At 42.3% G+C, this 17,252-nt stretch overlaps 1 protein-coding gene across 2 annotated transcripts in view; it reads right to left on the bottom strand.

Annotated features, from left to right (window-relative positions):
- Positions 1-17,252, bottom strand: part of PRKG1 (protein kinase, cGMP-dependent, type I) — a 1,350,404-nt gene that overhangs the window by 502,303 nt on the left and 830,849 nt on the right. For both annotated transcript variants that reach the window (XM_019507769.1, XM_019507768.1), the window contains exon 4: positions 1,054-1,159. In XM_019507769.1, coding sequence (XP_019363314.1) covers positions 1,054-1,159 — 106 coding nt within the window. The remainder of the gene's footprint in view (positions 1-1,053; positions 1,160-17,252) is intronic.

The raw sequence follows: 17,252 nt of genomic DNA, 5'->3' as shown, positions 1-17,252 counted from the left end.
ATCATAGATTGCATATGAAAACTATGGTATCTCATATATTTATCTTTTGTAAAGGCCAAATCTTACAATCTCTGTTCAGCCAAAACTTTATGTAAAAGAGAAAACTTGTGATTCTAAAGCCTGTATTCCATAGTTCAGTCACACTCATTGGCTTTCTTACCACTCTTTCACCAGCTCAGACTACACGACAGGCAGTGAGGAGGCCCAGGACCGGAATGTAAATGGTTCAGTACGACAGAAGAGTAAGAGAGAACGTTGTTGTCCAAGAATCACATACAAAAAAGCAGTCAGAAGTGATGTTGTTACCTGTAACTCTACACTGATTTTAGTGGTGATTTTTTTCTAAGTAAGGACTAGAGGTTTAGCTTTAACACTTTTATTTTGCTTACGTTATTTACTAACTTAAAGCTAACTTTATTCTTTACTTCTAGGAAATAGTTATTTTGGCATTATGCATTACTTCAGTAAGGATGATTTATGATGTTTTGAAATGGCAGCAGGAACTGAATCAAACTTGAGATATTAAATTCAGATATAAAGGATAAAAGACATCTCTTTATTCATCTTGTTAGTCATCTGACCCATAAACTGTAGAAGCTTACAGCTAAAAACATTTGTTTCACTTGCAACTTGCATTTTGCCTCTTTTTGAAAAAGGTATAGAAATGCATTTCAAATGGAATGATTTCCAGAACAGTTTATAAAGCAGCTTTTTTCTTCAGAAGTTATCGTTCATTTATTTTATATCTATTTTCTTTAATGGGATAGCTTTGAATGACTCATATAACCTTCTTTTTTATGCAGACTATGATTTGATGCACTTAAGATGTGTCCCCATGCAAATTAACAGTTCACAATAAGAACAAAAATAAACAGTACTGAGACTACTATCTGCAGTTATCCTCCTTTCTGGTGGTTGATATGGCCTAGAGATAGTCAAACAGCAAATTAAAAGAGATGAGAAGAAAAGGCAATCAATATGCTGCACTCACAAAAAGCCAGAAGCAAGGGCAACAGTTTTAATGTATCTTCAGTAAGTAAACAAGTATCATACCTTTTTAAAAATTCCATATATTCAGTATGCTTGATGAGGCCTGTCCTCATCATAATTGTTTGAAAACATTGCCGATCAATAGCCCAAAGTTTCACATTTACGAGAGCTGGAAAAAAAACAAGACAAGGGAAAAATTTAATTAGCAAATTTCAGATTTGAAGAAATGTTTGTGAAGTGCAGAGAAAATTAATTGTTTGTGAGAGCGCATGAAAATGACTAGCTTTTTACACACTTGAAAATATTAACATAAAACTAATATACTGGACAATGGACTGACTATGCACCATTAGGATACCAAATATAAATCAAATTTTACCCCAAAATCTTATCATAGTTTTCATGTCCATATATGTGAGGCGGTGGGGGGAGACAGAGGGATAAGAGGCAAAGTAGGGGTAATGCCTGAGCAAGAATTGTGTCATCAGAAAGTGAGTAAATGCCAACTGAAAATTATTATAGTATGGAGAAAAAGAAAAGAAAGAAGCATCTTTATTAATAGTTACCTGCAATAAGCCTTTTAATATGCACATCTTATGATGCTGCATAACTTTGGCATAGACATTCAATATGCCTGAGGTAGAATTGATCCAAGTTACATGGTTTTCTGTAAGCAGCATAGTTAAGATAGGTAGCAAACAAAATACACATTGGCTCTTTGGTGGAAATCTTAAGACTGTGTTCCACTAATTTTAAACCAGTCTATATGTGCTGAACTTATGTTCTGTTACAGGTTACAGGTATAGATTGATTTCCAATCACTTATACTGGTAAAAGTGTAATGTCTGTACATGACCTTTTTGGAGAAATTTTTGAGGAGTATCCTTGATTTATGGCAGAAAAGTTCATCAGAGCTTGATCCCACTCCTGTTAAAGTAAATAGAAAAAATCCCCCTGGCCTTAAGTAAGTTTAGGAACCCAATACTACTAGTTAGTTTACAGCATTGTGCCCATTTTGGAGGCAAACGCTTCTTTAACAAGAATGTTTTGAATGTTTTTTGTTTTTACTCTATGTTAAAATTATGGATTACAAAAACAAACCACCAACACAGATTCCCAGCCCAGAAATGTGGGCCACAGCTGGATGTTTTCATGCCACTGATTTTCCTCCTTATTTTCAGCTGCCAGTTGCTGAAAATCTGATTTAAACATTTATCTAGGTAGGGAAACAGTTTTATTGCCATAGCTATTTCCTGCAGTCATAAACCTATCTCACAGGAGAAGATCCAGACAGCTGCAAACAGAAAATGACTAGCCATGAGACAATTCCTCTATTAAAACTAAAGTCTGAAAAAAAATCTCTGCTGTAAAAAAAGTTTAATGTAAAATATTTTTTTCAACAATTACTTCTGAGAAATGAACTCTAACCTCAGAAAATGTTCATTAGAACAAAAAATATCACCGCAACCAGATTTTCAGATGACTGGATGTAAGATTTTTTTCATTGTGGCTTTGTCCCAGCTCCAGACCATGCTGTCACTGCTGCAAGGAGCTGAGGCAGAACCGTGATCTGCTGCCTGCACGGCTCTGCCCAGAGCATGAAGGCTGCAGATCACAGCTCTGCCCTGACTCTGGACCACACTATCATCATTGAAAGATCCCAGCCTGGCCCCAGAGCAGCTCCATGCCCTGCTGCGCTCCCTGCCAGCACTGCTGGGGCCAGTCTCCATGGAAACCCTGACCCCGTGCCATCACAATGTGGCTGCTGCTGGGGTCCCCATGAAAATTGCCCCCAGCCACATGGGAAATGGTGTCTACTCTTGGCCGGATCTAGGCTGCAGGCCAGACTTTGCCCACCCTGGTGTAGAAAGTAAGACAAACATTGAAGGGGTTATTTTAATATTTATCTTTTGTAGTTCAAGGAATCTGAATCAGTGACCTAGTGTTTTATAATAAGATGCTTCTGATTTATAAGGCTCAATAAAAGGATGCACTATATGTGAATTGGACCTCTGCTGTCTGGGTGTCCTGCTTTTCCAAATCAATTTGCTGCTTTTTGATGGAAGTTATTCCTATTTTAAAGAAGGAGGTGAGTGTTGTTTAGCAGATCATCAGGAAAAATCTTAGACAGGGCCTCTTTGTTCTTCTATTTATTGATAATTTTAGGGTTTTGTTTTTTTTTTTCAATTTCTACAATCAGTGAAATCCTGGCAAGCTAGCATGAGCAGAAATAAATATATGATACTCTCTCTGAATTCTAGTCCTCTCAAAAAATTAAATGATGTCCACTAGTTTGGCAATTTTAAAATTATTTGTATTCCACATATTGCATGATTGTCATTTATCCTTCATGCTGAGATTTGCAGTGCCTTGAATGTATATATAGCTACTGGTCTGGTGACGAATAGTAAAATAGTAATAACTTGGAAAGTGATGGAGTGAATATGAAATTAATGGATGGAGTGTGATTTCATGCATTTTAAGGTTGGACTAAAAAGTGCTTTGAGTCTTGCATTTAATTTTCCATGTGTTCTATCATAATATATCTATCTTCTTATCAAACTAAGATTTTTTGAAGTAAATAAAGCTATTTTAAGTACAGTTCTAATACATGTTAAAGGAAAAAATGTTCTGATACTATGAAGTACCTTACTGTACTGATAAAATGTTCTGATACTATGAAGTACTATTCTTCAATAGTCATTTTTTGGTTTCAGTAACAGGTCATAAAATGAACATTCTTTTATAAGGTATCCAAGCTGTAGCCATATTGACCTAGAGGAAAAAGAAATCAGGACTTGTAGAGATGACACCTTTTATTAGATCAACAAGATTTTTGCAAAAAAAATCTTCGATCGCAAGCTTTCAGGCACAAACACCCTTCATGAGGCATTGGATAAAAGATTGTAAAAGTTCTCCTGGGTAGAAATGAAAGTTCATATTTCATAGGATTTCACAGAGGAGTCAATAGATGGAAAACTTTTGGGCAGTCAGTTCATAGCTGGTACCTGCCTGCCCAGAGGAGTTTTTCATCTGTGAAATCCTATGAAATACGAACTTTCATTTCTGCCCAGGAAAACTTTTACAATCTTTTATCCAATGCTTCATGAAGGGTGTTTCTGCCTGAAAGCTTGCAATTAAAGAATTATTTTTGCAAAAATCTTGTTGGTCTAATAAAAGATATTATCTCTACTATGAGTCCTGATTGCTTCATTCTTTTATAAAGCTTTTGTTTGAAAACACAATTTTCAGATTGGCATGATTGCTAAACTGGAGATCAAGTTGAGAATGCTTTGAAGACAGCAATGAAAATATTTAAGTAAAATGACTCTTTTAAATCCATCTGTTCAATGTTTGGTTACAAGAAACAGTATTTTAATAAACATTATGAATTCAAATCTAGTCAACCACTAACTTGTTTCCCACTTCTCAAATTAGAACTATACTGACCATTTGATTTCTTGGGTATCAGTACCTATTGACAAGAATGTACTCTTTTTGAGAAATAGAATATTAAGGATTTTGATTATAAAAAGTCCTCTTCCTCCATGGTCTTACTATCGAGGTGTGAAGGAGATGTGTGTCCATCAAATAGTATAACCTGAAGAAAATAACCTGAACATTTCCCAGATTCAGATAGAATTGAGATTTATGTCAGGATGGCAGAGCTCAATATTCTGAAAGATATCCCACCCTTCTTTTCTATACTTCATTCTGATTCCCTTATTAGGAGTTCAGACACTAGCTCAACCTTGTTACTCTTCCAGTAGACAATCTAAGCAGAGAGTAGGAACAGATGTTCTTTGCTACAAACATAGTCAAAAGAACACTTGATAAAAACTGTACCATCTCCCCACTTTAGACAAAAAGTCTGTATTCAAATATATCTGACTTAATGGATTCATCATCTATTGTAAATGATGCATTGAAAATATAGATACTAAAAAAAATCTGGTACTGGTGTCATTCACAGTTAATAGGCATTTAGAGTGTGTTAATGTTCAGTGACCATGACCAGACCATGGCAGGTAATAGCAAATGGATTCAGCTGCACATCTGATGGCCAGATACTTGCTATTACATATCAGAGTATAAGTCATAATAGTGCACATAAATAACCCTACGAATGTTTGCCAAGAAAAAAATATTCCGTTTCGCATCTTGGCACAGGGCATACCTTCTTGTCAAAAAATCATAGGGCCATAGGTGCTTATGGTATTTAAGTCACTATTATGACTTAAATCTGTAACTGACAGCAATTACAGATTTAAATGCCATTGATAGTTTATATGAGTTTGTAGAAAATACCTAGATTTAGAGTATATTTTGCTTGCTACAATAGATTCATGTGTGCCTATAAAGATACCAGGTATCTCTTAAGTACACTCCAGTACAAAAAAAATGCATAAGCTGTAAGCAGTCATTCATTCTTCCTTGATCCATAGAAGCCTACTGAAATATTATATCCTATTTTACTTCAAAATATATTTGAGTGGTATGTCATTGCTATATGGAAACTGACACAGCCACATTTGTTCCTTTTGTCCTGAAAACATAAAGAATTCTCCCGAAAAGTAATCTAGTGCATCTCAAACTACTCTTCTACTGTAAAAGTATTACATAAAATTAGTTAAAATAAGTAGAAAAAAATCTTAATCATGCCAATTTATTTAATCAAAATTTGTGGGAGGTACTCAAGGAATTCTCCATTGAGTCCCAAGCATATCTGTTCAATTACAAATGAAGAGTCTCATATTTTAAGGTACTGAACACTTAATGGGAGATGCTAAGCATTCTAAATTCCTTACAAACATAATGTCTTCAATGGGAGTCAGTTGTCAGTGTCCTCCAAACCTTGGAAATTTCCATCCACACCGTTTTATTTATATATATAAATGAAATGAAAATAACCCTTTAAATTTACCACTGTATCACTAATTATACATTCCTAAATAGTTTATGTAGGACAAAAAAGTACCTTCAAATGACTAATTCATCACGCCTTAACTGATGTGTTTAGAATCACTAGTAAAACATATAATGTCTAGTGCCCTGTGGCAGGGCGTTGTCCATGCCTGCCACTTTAAGGGCTGTAACTGATAGCATCCAGGTGCTTGGTTTCAGTGGCCATTTTACAGAGCAGCTATAAATACGGAAGCAACAGTTTGCTGCTAGGAGCCATAAGAGAGACATCAGCTGGTGGAGCTGAGGCTCAGGAATAGCTTGGAGATCCATGGGCTGGGGCTATGGGGATGGAGGAGGCTCCCGATCCTGGGCATGACATAAAACTGCACCCTGCCAGAGAAAGGATGCCCAGTGGGACTGCTGGTGCTGCAGCAGCCCCATAAAATGCCAGGCCAGTTACCTCAATGGCAAAAGGTAAGTTGGGATTGCCTAATACCCTTCATCTCTCACACAGTCCTAGCTGGGTAATGCCCAGGCCTGTGAGAGCTTAGAAAGGCCTGCAGCTCAGTTTACAGCAGAGTTGTGAGGGTAAAAGCAGGCAAGCAGCTTAGACCTGACCCAAGGTACTCAACTGGTCCATACTGGGGCCAAGACCCAGAGAGGGGTTAAAAGGGCCAGGAGCCCACCGCACAGGATGCCCACAGAGCAAAGAGGCTCAGGATCCTGACTGACCTGAAATGGGGCCAGGGCCTAAGGGGGAGCTGGAGGTCCCAGGGAGCGGACCACAGATAATGGGTGAAGGGTACAGCTAAGTTTAGCTGTCTGAGATGCTATCTGTGAGGCTTGGACCACTGTGTAGGTGTGGAATTAAGCTGCAGATAGTCCCCTTAATATTGCTGTTCAGAATGGGCAGCCTCTTGCCTGATTAACATCACAATCATGTATCATCAAGGCATGGCAGGTGAGAGAGCCAGGTGGTTAGCCCAGAGACAGCTGGGCGGGTCAACATTGAACTGGCCCTGGGAAGGCCCCCTGTTACATACCCTTTATAAACTACTTACAAATATACACTTAATACAAAAGGTGCTTTTGTATACTGAATGACATACATTTATGTGCCACGTGTAGATAACGATAATTCAGTGATACATACTTTGAAAAAATTGTATGTATTTGTTACCTGTCAGAGTTAAAATTCTTTGTCAAATATCTATAAAGTCACTTTTTAACAGATTTTCATTATTTGCATGTGTGAGCTCTAAGATGTATAATGGAGGAGTATAATGGAGAGCATACAGATGTGTACGCACACACTAATATACACATATGCACACATATATACAGATACATAAATACACACAGGGTTCATCTACGCATGTGCTTTACTGTGGAGTTGATTAATTAGCTCTGCAGTAAAGTGACACAGTAAACATGTGAAATTAATTCCACCAAAATACACATCTGGCCAGTGACAGGGGCTGGCTGGGGCAAAAGGGTGCTGAAGTGCTGGGACTGCCTGCCACCTAGCCCCAAACTTTAGCACCCTTGTGCCCCAGTCAGCCACTCTGCCACCCAACACCAACCCCTGGAGCCCAGGGCCGACCCCGTGCCCCGCATGCTCCATGCCACTCTGGGATTGCTCTGCCTCAGTTAAATGTGCTACAGTTCCAGGTGCAAGTGCAGATGCTGGGCTTTAGCACATCACATTAATATATGTGTAGATGCACCCAGCCACACATATATAATTGTAATGTGAGATTATATTAATATTTAATAACAGAAAATATTCTGTTAAAGATAAAGCAATGATACTTATGCATCTAACTTATATATTCTTTATGCATCTTATATACTTATAGATATTATATATAATGTGCATTTATACTTTTCAATGCTTAACATTTTATATGTGTAATCTCCTTTATATGTAATATGCATAAAGGTTAATCATTGATCAACTTTAGCTACAACCTTAGCACCTTTTTGGACTGGTAACAAAAAGGAAAGATGATAATCTGCAGGGTTGTGCAAAGTTTTGGTGGCTGATTTGATTCAGAGATTTGGCCTGATTCAGTGGCCAAATCTCTGAATCCAAATTGAATTTGGAGACCCATTAAAAGGACCAAATTGAATAGGAAGCCTCTAAATCAATTCAGAGAGGTTTGGAAGTCTTGTAGCAAAGAGAAACTGAGAAGAGGAAGGGAGATGCACTGATCTTCCGTATATGGAAAAGGCTGGGGGGGGAGAAAGACTTCTCTGATATTGACATCTGTATATGTAGCTGACCAGTGACTGTGAGCTACCAGCTCTGCTGCATTCATCCCACTCTGCCTTAGTACACACAAATGATATGAGTTTTGCTTTCAACAGTTTGAGGTGCACTTTTGCAGAAACCCCTGCACCTATTTCCTTGAAACCTGGCAGGTTTCATGACCTCAGAAGGGACTACCATCCCTGCTGCGTTCATCTGTATTTGCAAAAAAATGACAAAGCTATAGGTATTTTAGTGATTCCCCGTTATAGTCTATGGCTAAATCTCCAAATCGGTGCCAAATCTCTGAATCCAAATCAGCCGAATCGAATCAGGACAGTGATTCGATTCACCAAATTGAATCACTGTCCCTCTGAATCACCTGAATCCAAAGCAAATACTTGCTGCTTTGTACAGGCCTAATAATCTGTGAATTTTCATTTTGCATTATTCTAAAATAATATTTATGCTCATCAGCAGAGATTTCCTTCAGCAGGGGGAGATGACACAATTCTAGCTTTGAAGAAGCTCATGCCCTACTAAAAATAATCTAAGAAAATATCTTTTTATAGCTTATTTGAAAATGCTTCACATTCTGCCATATTTGAAACAGGTAAGCTGCTTATGGGTTTCCTCCTGTCACTCCTACTTTTTAATGTAATGTTTCTGGGCTAGCCAAGTGACTGACAATACAAAGTCTACCTGTCAATCCTCTACCCTCAAGCCACTTGCTTCCCCAAGATTTCTTCTTGTAGGCATGCAACTTCAAGAAGAAGTAGATTGACCGCACTGGTGGAAGATAGGCAGTCTGGGTAGCTTGCTTAGGAGCAATTTTTATTCAATTGGATGGGAGAAAAAAAGGATACGATAATGAACAATCAAGTCACAATAACCATCCTTGATAGATTTAGGACCCTTGACAAGAGAAAGGATGTAGGTTTAAGTATTTGGAGGTAGTGATTTAAAGCCTTTGGAGAAAGATGTTGAAAACATTATAACAGTAGGATTTATAGTGACATTTTAGCTTTAGTCATGGGACAGAATTATCAGGCTTTTTCAAAAAGGAACATATGGACTTACTTCTTCCTAACTAAAAGAAAGGCAAAGGCACCATTACAACTGGAAAAAAAAAGAAAGGCTATAAGCTCAACCCAGTGAAATAAAATTTAGTGCATGATAATTATATGTTTTGCTACTTAAATCCTTCTGTAAATGGAATGTGGTAGGCCCCTGTTGGGTTGGTTTTTTCATTTTTTTTTTTTAATTGTCTGTGTTTTACCAAAAGTGGTGAAAATGGCCAGGCTGGAGCTTTGAAATTACTCATCCATCCCTGTCCTTGGGAGCTGTCTGCTGCTGAGGCAGGCTCCAAAACTGGAGCCCAGCAGAGACAATGTCCTCCTGCCCCAGCAGCAAGCAGCTCTCAGCCTCAGCTCCACATGGGGGACACTGTCCCAACCAGGCTCTGTGCATGGAGCCCACCCCAGCAGCAGGCAACTCCTTTGGGCAGGGAGCAATGACCCCAAGCAATGCCCCCCCACATGTAGGCCATGTGCCCCTGTGTAGAGTCATGGCTGGGAGCTGCCTGCTGTTGGGCAGGGGGACATAGTTGTGGCTGGGCTCTGCACTTGGATCCTACCCCAGCAGCAGGCAGCTCCCAGGGCCAGGGAGTAATCTCTCAGCCCCAACTGCAATTGTGGAGCTGCATCTGGGAGCTGCCTCCTGTGAGAGTAGATGGACATTGTCTCAGCTGGGCTCCACTCTTGAAGCCTGCCCCAGCAGCAGGCAGCTCCTGGGGGAAGGGAGCAAGGTCCCAGCCCCTGCTCTAATTGGAAAGTTGGGGCCAGGAGCTCCTTGCATGGGAAGAATTCCCTACCCAGCCCAGAGCTGGCTGAGATCTGCCCCAGAATGGGACAGGTTGTGGCCAGCCCTGGGCTGTTCCCAAATTTTACCATGAGGACGTCATGGGAGACCAAGTCAAAGGCTTTTCTGAAATCTAAATTGATGACATCAACCTCTTCTCCTTTGTCCAGGTGATATGTCACCTGGTCATGGAAGGAAATGAGGTTGGTCAGGCAAGACCTACCTGCAATAAAGCCATGTTTGCTATCTCTCAGAATGTTGCCTTACATTAGCCTGTAGTTGATGGTTTCTTTGATGATTTTTTCCAAGATCTTTCCAGGGATTGAGGCCAAACTAATTGGCCTGTAGCTCCCTGCATCTTCCTTCCTTCCTTTCTTGAAGATAGGCACCACATTGGCCTTTTTCCAGTCTTTAAGAACCTCTCCTGAGTGCCACAAGTTCTCAAATATCCTCACCGTTTGTTGTGTTATGGTGTCAGTCAACTGTACTAGAAATAAACAGTGTTCAAAAGGAAACCAACAAATCTTAAACTTTGCTGATTTGAGGATTCAGTACAAACTTATAATGATTATTACAGCTGATAAAAAGATTAGAGTAAAAGAGCAGGGCTTCTGAACTAACCTAAGTAAAATACACACTTTTTCATATTGTCTGCCAAGATCTAAGACATAGGCTCATTTGAACCTGAATTACTAAATGCAATCCTTGAGTTGTTTCAGTTACATGGACTTAAAACAAAAGAAATGATTGCATGAATTACACAAACTCTTCATGTGAAAAAATCCATCATCAATATGCTAACAGAAGGCAGTATTCTAAAAGACAGCCAACATAGCTTTCTTGTGGGCAGGTCATGCCTGACCAACCTCATCTCCTTCTATGATCAGGTAACTCACCACATAGATCAGGGAGATGAAGTCAATATCATATACTTGGATTTCAAAAGGGCCTTTGATTTGGTCTCCCACAATGTCATCATGGTAAAATTGGCAAGGTGTGGCCTCAACAACTTGGTGGTCTGATGGCTAGGAAACTGGCTCCAAGGTTGGATCCAGAGAGCATTAATAGATGGAACTGAGTCAACATAGCAAAAGGTGACCTGTGGTGTCCCTCAAGGCTCAGTACTCAGACCAGTACTTTTCAACATTTTCATCAATGATTCAGACACAGGTGTGGAAAGCGTACTGGGAATGTTTGCAGATGACACCAAGTTATGAGAAAGTGTGGTCACGCTGGAAGACAGGCTGAGGATACAGGCTGACTTGGACAGACTTGTAAAGTGGGCAGATCTAAACCTGATGAAGTTTAACACCAAGAAATGTAAAGTGCTCTATCTGGGGAGAAATAACCCACAACATGCTTGCAGGCTGTATGGTGCTGCACTAGCCAGCACCACAACCAAAAGAGACTTGGGGGGTCATGATCAACTATGAAATGAACACCAGTGCAATGCTCTAGCCGACAAAGTGAAAAACACTCTGGCATGCATCAACTGATGCATCACAAGCAAAACTAAGGATGTCATCCTCCTGCTGTAGTCAGCATTGGTGAGGCTGCAGCTGGAATACTGGTCTTCTGCCATACTTGGTAATCTTCCTGCACATCAGGATGGTTTGGTCCTGTACTGTCGGTAAGGCTTCCTTAAAGTACAGCCAGCTCTCCTGGACTTCTCTCCCCCTCAGACTGGCTTCCCAAGGGATCCTGCCCATGAGCTCCCTAAGCGAGCTGAAGTCTGCTTTTTTGAATTCCAGAGTCTTTACTCTGCTGCTCTCCATCCTTCCTTTCCTCAGGGTCCTTAACTCAATCATTTCATGGTCGCTGATGCCAAAGTTGCCACCTACTAGTACATTCCCCACCAATTTTTTTTCCTGTTTGAGAGCAGCAGGTCAAGAAGAGCATGGTTCCTAGTTGGTTGCTCCTGCACTTGCACCAGGAAATTGTCTCCAACACTCTTCAAAAACTTCTTGGATTGCCTGTGCACTGCTGCATTGTCCCCCCCAGCAGATATCAGAGTGATTGAAGTCACCCATGAGAACCAGGGCCTATGATCAGGAAACTTTCACAAGCTGTTTGAAGAATACCTCCCCCACTACTTTCTCCTGCTGAAGTCACTTCTGGCTGGCTGCTGTGGGCAGTCACTACCCCCCACCCACACACACACCGATACGGCTGCTGGAAGCTGCAGGCAGTCCCTGCTTGCCAGCACTAATAGTGCAGATGATGGCTATGGGTGGTACCTGCTTACTGCCCACTGCTTGCCACCTCCCCCCACTCACCACCAAAACCACTGCAGCTGCCTGCAGGCAGTCTCCACTTGCCACCACCATGCGGCCACCTGCAGACAGTCCCCACTCACCACCGCCACGCCCCCACTGCCAACACCACCACCACCGCCTGTGGGTGATTGCTGTGCCCCTCCAGCATGAGGAGGCATGCATCATTTATTCTAAGAACCCTCATACTTGGCATCTTCCTCACCCCCACAATTGTACCCCCAGTTCTGTGTGTACTCTGGTGTACTCTTCAGAACCCACTGCTTTGTAACAAGGCAACTTCCTTGTGCAGGGTATTATGTCTCAGGAAAATGTAAAGAGCAGGGGAGAAGGGGTGGTTTCATCTCTGAATGCCTGTACTGCTTCATCTCCCAGAATCATTTCTAGAGGTGGAAATTTCCCACCACTAGAAATGGACATTTGTACATAGCCATACGATACATATAAGAAAAACTATAGTTGCTTCCGTTTTCACAACTATTACTAATGATTTTGGGGATAACTATATCTCAAAATCAACTTATCTTCAAAATACATGGGGAGAATTGGGCACTTTAGAATAGGAATCACAACAAACACCGTACTCAGTGTAGTGCTGGGGACTGAGATTTAGGTCCTTGGCAATTTACACAAAGATATTTCCCCACCCCACTCCCCGCCCAAAAGTATTTACAGTCCTGAACTCTCTTCTGGAGTTAGCAGACCTCAGTCCTGTCTTTCAAAACCCATTTGGAAGAACGGGGAAGTTTTTTTGTGATGGCTTCCTTTTATCCAACATGTCAGTGGCTAGAACATTCATACACAGTGTGCTGTGGACATTCATGCACAGGACTGCTCTCTCTCTGAAAGGTTTCAAAGACATATCTCTCATAGAAGTGCTCAAATTACAGGGCTTTAGGGTATCTTTGGAGAATTCTAGGATGGGAGGTACTTTCAATCCCTCCTGTTGAATTTTTTCCATTTTGAATGGAACAATTAAATGTTCATTGGACAAGGAGAGAGCATGAGTGGGAATGGGCATTATTTTGTGGGAGCAGGAAAACCTGAGTCCAGGTCTCTGCTGTCTGACAGTGTTCTTGCTAGTCAAATAACAAAATATTTCCAGAAATCAGTGCAAGAATCTATGACGTCATGTGCTCATGAGCATGTTTTATGAATCAGTGAATTAGAATTAAAGGCCACAAACCTTTGTTAATAAACATGCAGTTGAACCTCTGCATGTGTGCAAAGACCCACTGAAGTCAATGGGTCATCTTCACAGGTCCTAATGTAAGATTGGGACCTTATGCCATACTGCACTCTTGTAAGATTTGCAAGATGAAATCAAGGCCAGTTTTTCCATTGACTTTAGTGGAACTAGAATGTACCTTGCAGCCTATAAGGAAAACAGTTATATAGGTTTTTGTATTAAGTTCAGACTTTTGTGGGGTTTCTTTTATCTTTTCATCTTCCAAAGAGATTTACATTTGCTGACCTTGCAGCTGCTTGTAGCCCCAGTAGATCAATTCACACATATATCACGGTGAAGGACTAGGGCCTAAATAGACACAAAATATGACACATGGCTATAAAATAAAAAGTGTGCGAGAGGAAACACAAGGTTGACAGTAACAAAAAACAAGGTTGATTTTCTCCTTCTTACCATTACACCATGAAGGACTTCTGTCTATAACTAACATTATTTGTAAGTATTTTTCCCTTACAAAAGAATATATACCATTTAAAATGTAGTACTATTATAATATTAATAACAGTATCAATATATGTATTTGTTAAGTTTATATAAACATTCCACAAGAATTTCATTTAAAACACAAAAAAAAATTAATATTAATACAGTATATCACTCACCCTTTTCAAGAAACATGATATTTAAATGATTTTACCCCTTTGGCTAGGGACACAAATTACAAATAAAATAATATAAGTGACTGGAAACCAGTCAAAATCTGTAACACAACAGGGCTAGGGACAGACATTCAAAAAGCCAGAGCCTGAATTGATTCAATTTTTGCAGGTTAGTCTAACCTACCTAGATCGAACTAATTTGCGAGTGAATAGACATTCACAAAATGCAGGCGCATGACTGCAGTGGCTCAGGACAGGAGCCGGGGCATGCTAGAGTATGCTCTTACCTGCAAGGAAGCTGTGCTGGGGGGGTGGGGGGGGCAGCCCTGGGAGTAGCTTGGAGTGAACTGGCCAGGGATAGTGTTTAATTCCCCCCTCTCTGTCCCACGGGCATGGACCCAAGCCACGGCCTGCCTGGCACTCCCCCTTCACTGCTGTAGTAGCAGGGCCAGTGGCACCTAGATGCCAGCCAGCATGGTCCCTGAGGCAGAGGGGACATGGAGGGGAGTTATTCCCCCCTCTATACCCACTGCCCTTAAGGGACTGCAGCTAGGGTCTCCTTGCCCCAACCACTGCCACTCGCTTCCTGTGCAGGGCTAGTGGTGGGATAAGCCCCCTCCCTTCCCCTCTGCCAGACACTGGAGGGAGGGGGGAATAACTCTCCTTCCTGGTCCCTGCCTATGGGATCCTGTCATCCAGCTTCTGGCCAGGCCTCTGACCCTGCCACTGTAGCAGTGAGGGGGTAGGGCCCTGAAAAGGCAGCAGCCCCTGTCCTGGTGTCCGGGAAGCACGAACCTCTTCCCTGTGGCAGGGGCCATTGAGCAGGGGTCAGAGCTTCTGCAGACTGCATGGGGCAGGCAGTGGCACTGGACCTCTGAGGGGGTCATAGCCCCCTGAGCCTCTCTAGTGCTACTGCCAGTCATCTGCAGCAGTTTTCTCTGCCACACAACCACCCACAACATGCCCTCTCCCCACCCCAGCAGGAAAAGACTCGCACTCCAGGACCCAGGACAGGGACTGCAGACACTGTGCATCAGGGTTACTCTTCCCTCACTGCTCCGGGGATGGAGGCAGGACCAGAGGTCAGCTGGTTTAGGCGGAGAGGAGGGAACAGGGTTATACCCACCTCTCCACCTGAAGGACGACAATGGGATCTGCTTGCCCTGACTGCCACCACCACCACTCGCTCCTTGCAGGGATGGAGCAGCAGAATAAATCCCCTCTTGCCCCCTCTGCCAGATGCTGTAGGGGGGGCAATAATCCCCCACCCTGCTTACCACCTAAGGGGGTCATGCTGGCAGGCCTCTGGCCCCACCCCCACTGGAGTGGTGAGGGGGGAGCAACCCGGATGAGAGCTCAGCCCCTGTCACAGTGTCCCAGAGCATGAGCCTCTTCCTGGTGGGAGAACTGCACTGCAAGTGGGAGGGCCGCACTGCAGGGTGGGGAGAGCTGCTGCAGTCTGTGCAGGGCAAGAGGTGGCAGTGCTAAGGGGTCTTGGGGATATGGCACCCTCCAAGGCCTGATGCCACCACTTGCCCCACACAGTCCACAGCAACTCTGGCCCCCACTGGCGGTCCCTGCACTGAGAAGAGACTTGCGCCCCTCAGACACCAAGACAGGGGCTGCTGCCCCCCTCAAGTCCATGCCCACTCACCACTCCAGCAGCAGGATCAGGGGCCTGGCCAGAGGTCAGCCTGTAGGGCCCCTTAGGCAGTGGCACAGGGAGGGAGGTTCCCTTCTCTCTCTGGCATTTGTCAGAGGGTGTGGGGGTGGGGGGTGGCTTGTCCTACCGCTTACCTCACACAAAGAGTGAGCAGCGGTGGTTGAGGCAGGCATACCCCAGCTGCAGTCCCTCAGGGGCAATGGGGGCAGAGAGGGGAATAAACCCCAGTCTCTGCCCCCTCTGCCTACACTGGTTTGCGCTCAATCAGTTAAATCTGATACTACATTCAACCAGGTTTATCTCAAACCAGTTTTGGACATTTTGAAACTGGTTTATGTGCACTGAACTTCTGTTCTGTTACAGGTTTAAACCAGTTTCTGATCATGTAAACCAGTTTATGTGCAACTTCTGTCCTTAGCCCAGAAGTTCAGACCACATAAACCACTTTCAAAATGGTCAAAACTGCTATAAAATAAACTTGGATGAATGTAGTATCAGACTTAACTGATTTAGGTTAAATCAGTTTATTGAATTTCTGTCCCAGATTCCCTTCTGATTCAAGTTAATATACAGTCCCCCAGCATCCCAGGGTGCTTTGAAAACTCCCCCTCATAGGGTAGGCAGGCTAGTCTTGGCCCAAGTTGTCTCCTCCAGCTGAGCAGGAAGGCATGCCCTAGTGGTCCCCAGCTTCTGGCCTGCACCACTGCAGACATGTGGCTGCATTTCAAGAATCAAAAGTAAATGCCTGTTCACTTTCTTATTGGTTCAGTCTACACAGCTTAGATTAACCTGTGAAGACTGAATTGATTCAGCGTTGGGCTTGTTGACTGTCTATACTTAGCCTTTATCTCCAATCAGCTAAGGAAAGAGAGGAAGAAAGCTGCCTTTCTTGCCTCCTTTATCTTTTTGAACTTGCAACAGAAATATGTCAGAAAATATTAAAGTAGAAAAATAAAAACACAAACTTCAATCATGGATTGAACTACAGTTCCACTGTAGATGCCATGTGAAAACAAGGTAGAGTTAAAAAAAGAATAAGTGATAATTTGCATTTGACATCTGTCTAAATGAATTAACGTTATGACCAATTCCCTTAGTGTTGCCAAAAACATACATTATAACTATTGTACATTACAATACAATACAATTCTGCCTGCTAGAATTCACCATTCAGCGCAAGGTAGCAAAGGCAAGCAGTCAGGTGGTGGCCCTAGATTTTAGGAGGGAAAACTTCAATGAGCTAAGGAGGATAGTTGGAGAAGCGCTGAAGACTCAGAGGGGAGGGGAGCCAGGTGTCCAAGGGGAGTGGTCGCTCCTTAAGGAGACGATCCTCCAAGCCCAGAGGAAGGTAATCCCCAGGAGGGTCAAAGGGGGCAGGAGAGCATATAAGCCTCCATGGCTCACTAAAAACATCCGGGAATGTCTCCTTGCCAAAAAGGAGGCTTACTCCCAATGGAAAGGA

The sequence above is a fragment of the Gavialis gangeticus genome, unplaced genomic scaffold, assembly GCF_001723915.1.
Source record: "Gavialis gangeticus isolate Ggan-Ray unplaced genomic scaffold, GavGan_comp1, whole genome shotgun sequence".
NCBI classification, from domain to species: domain Eukaryota; kingdom Metazoa; phylum Chordata; order Crocodylia; family Gavialidae; genus Gavialis; species Gavialis gangeticus.
This window is presented reverse-complemented; position numbering and strand designations above follow the sequence as displayed.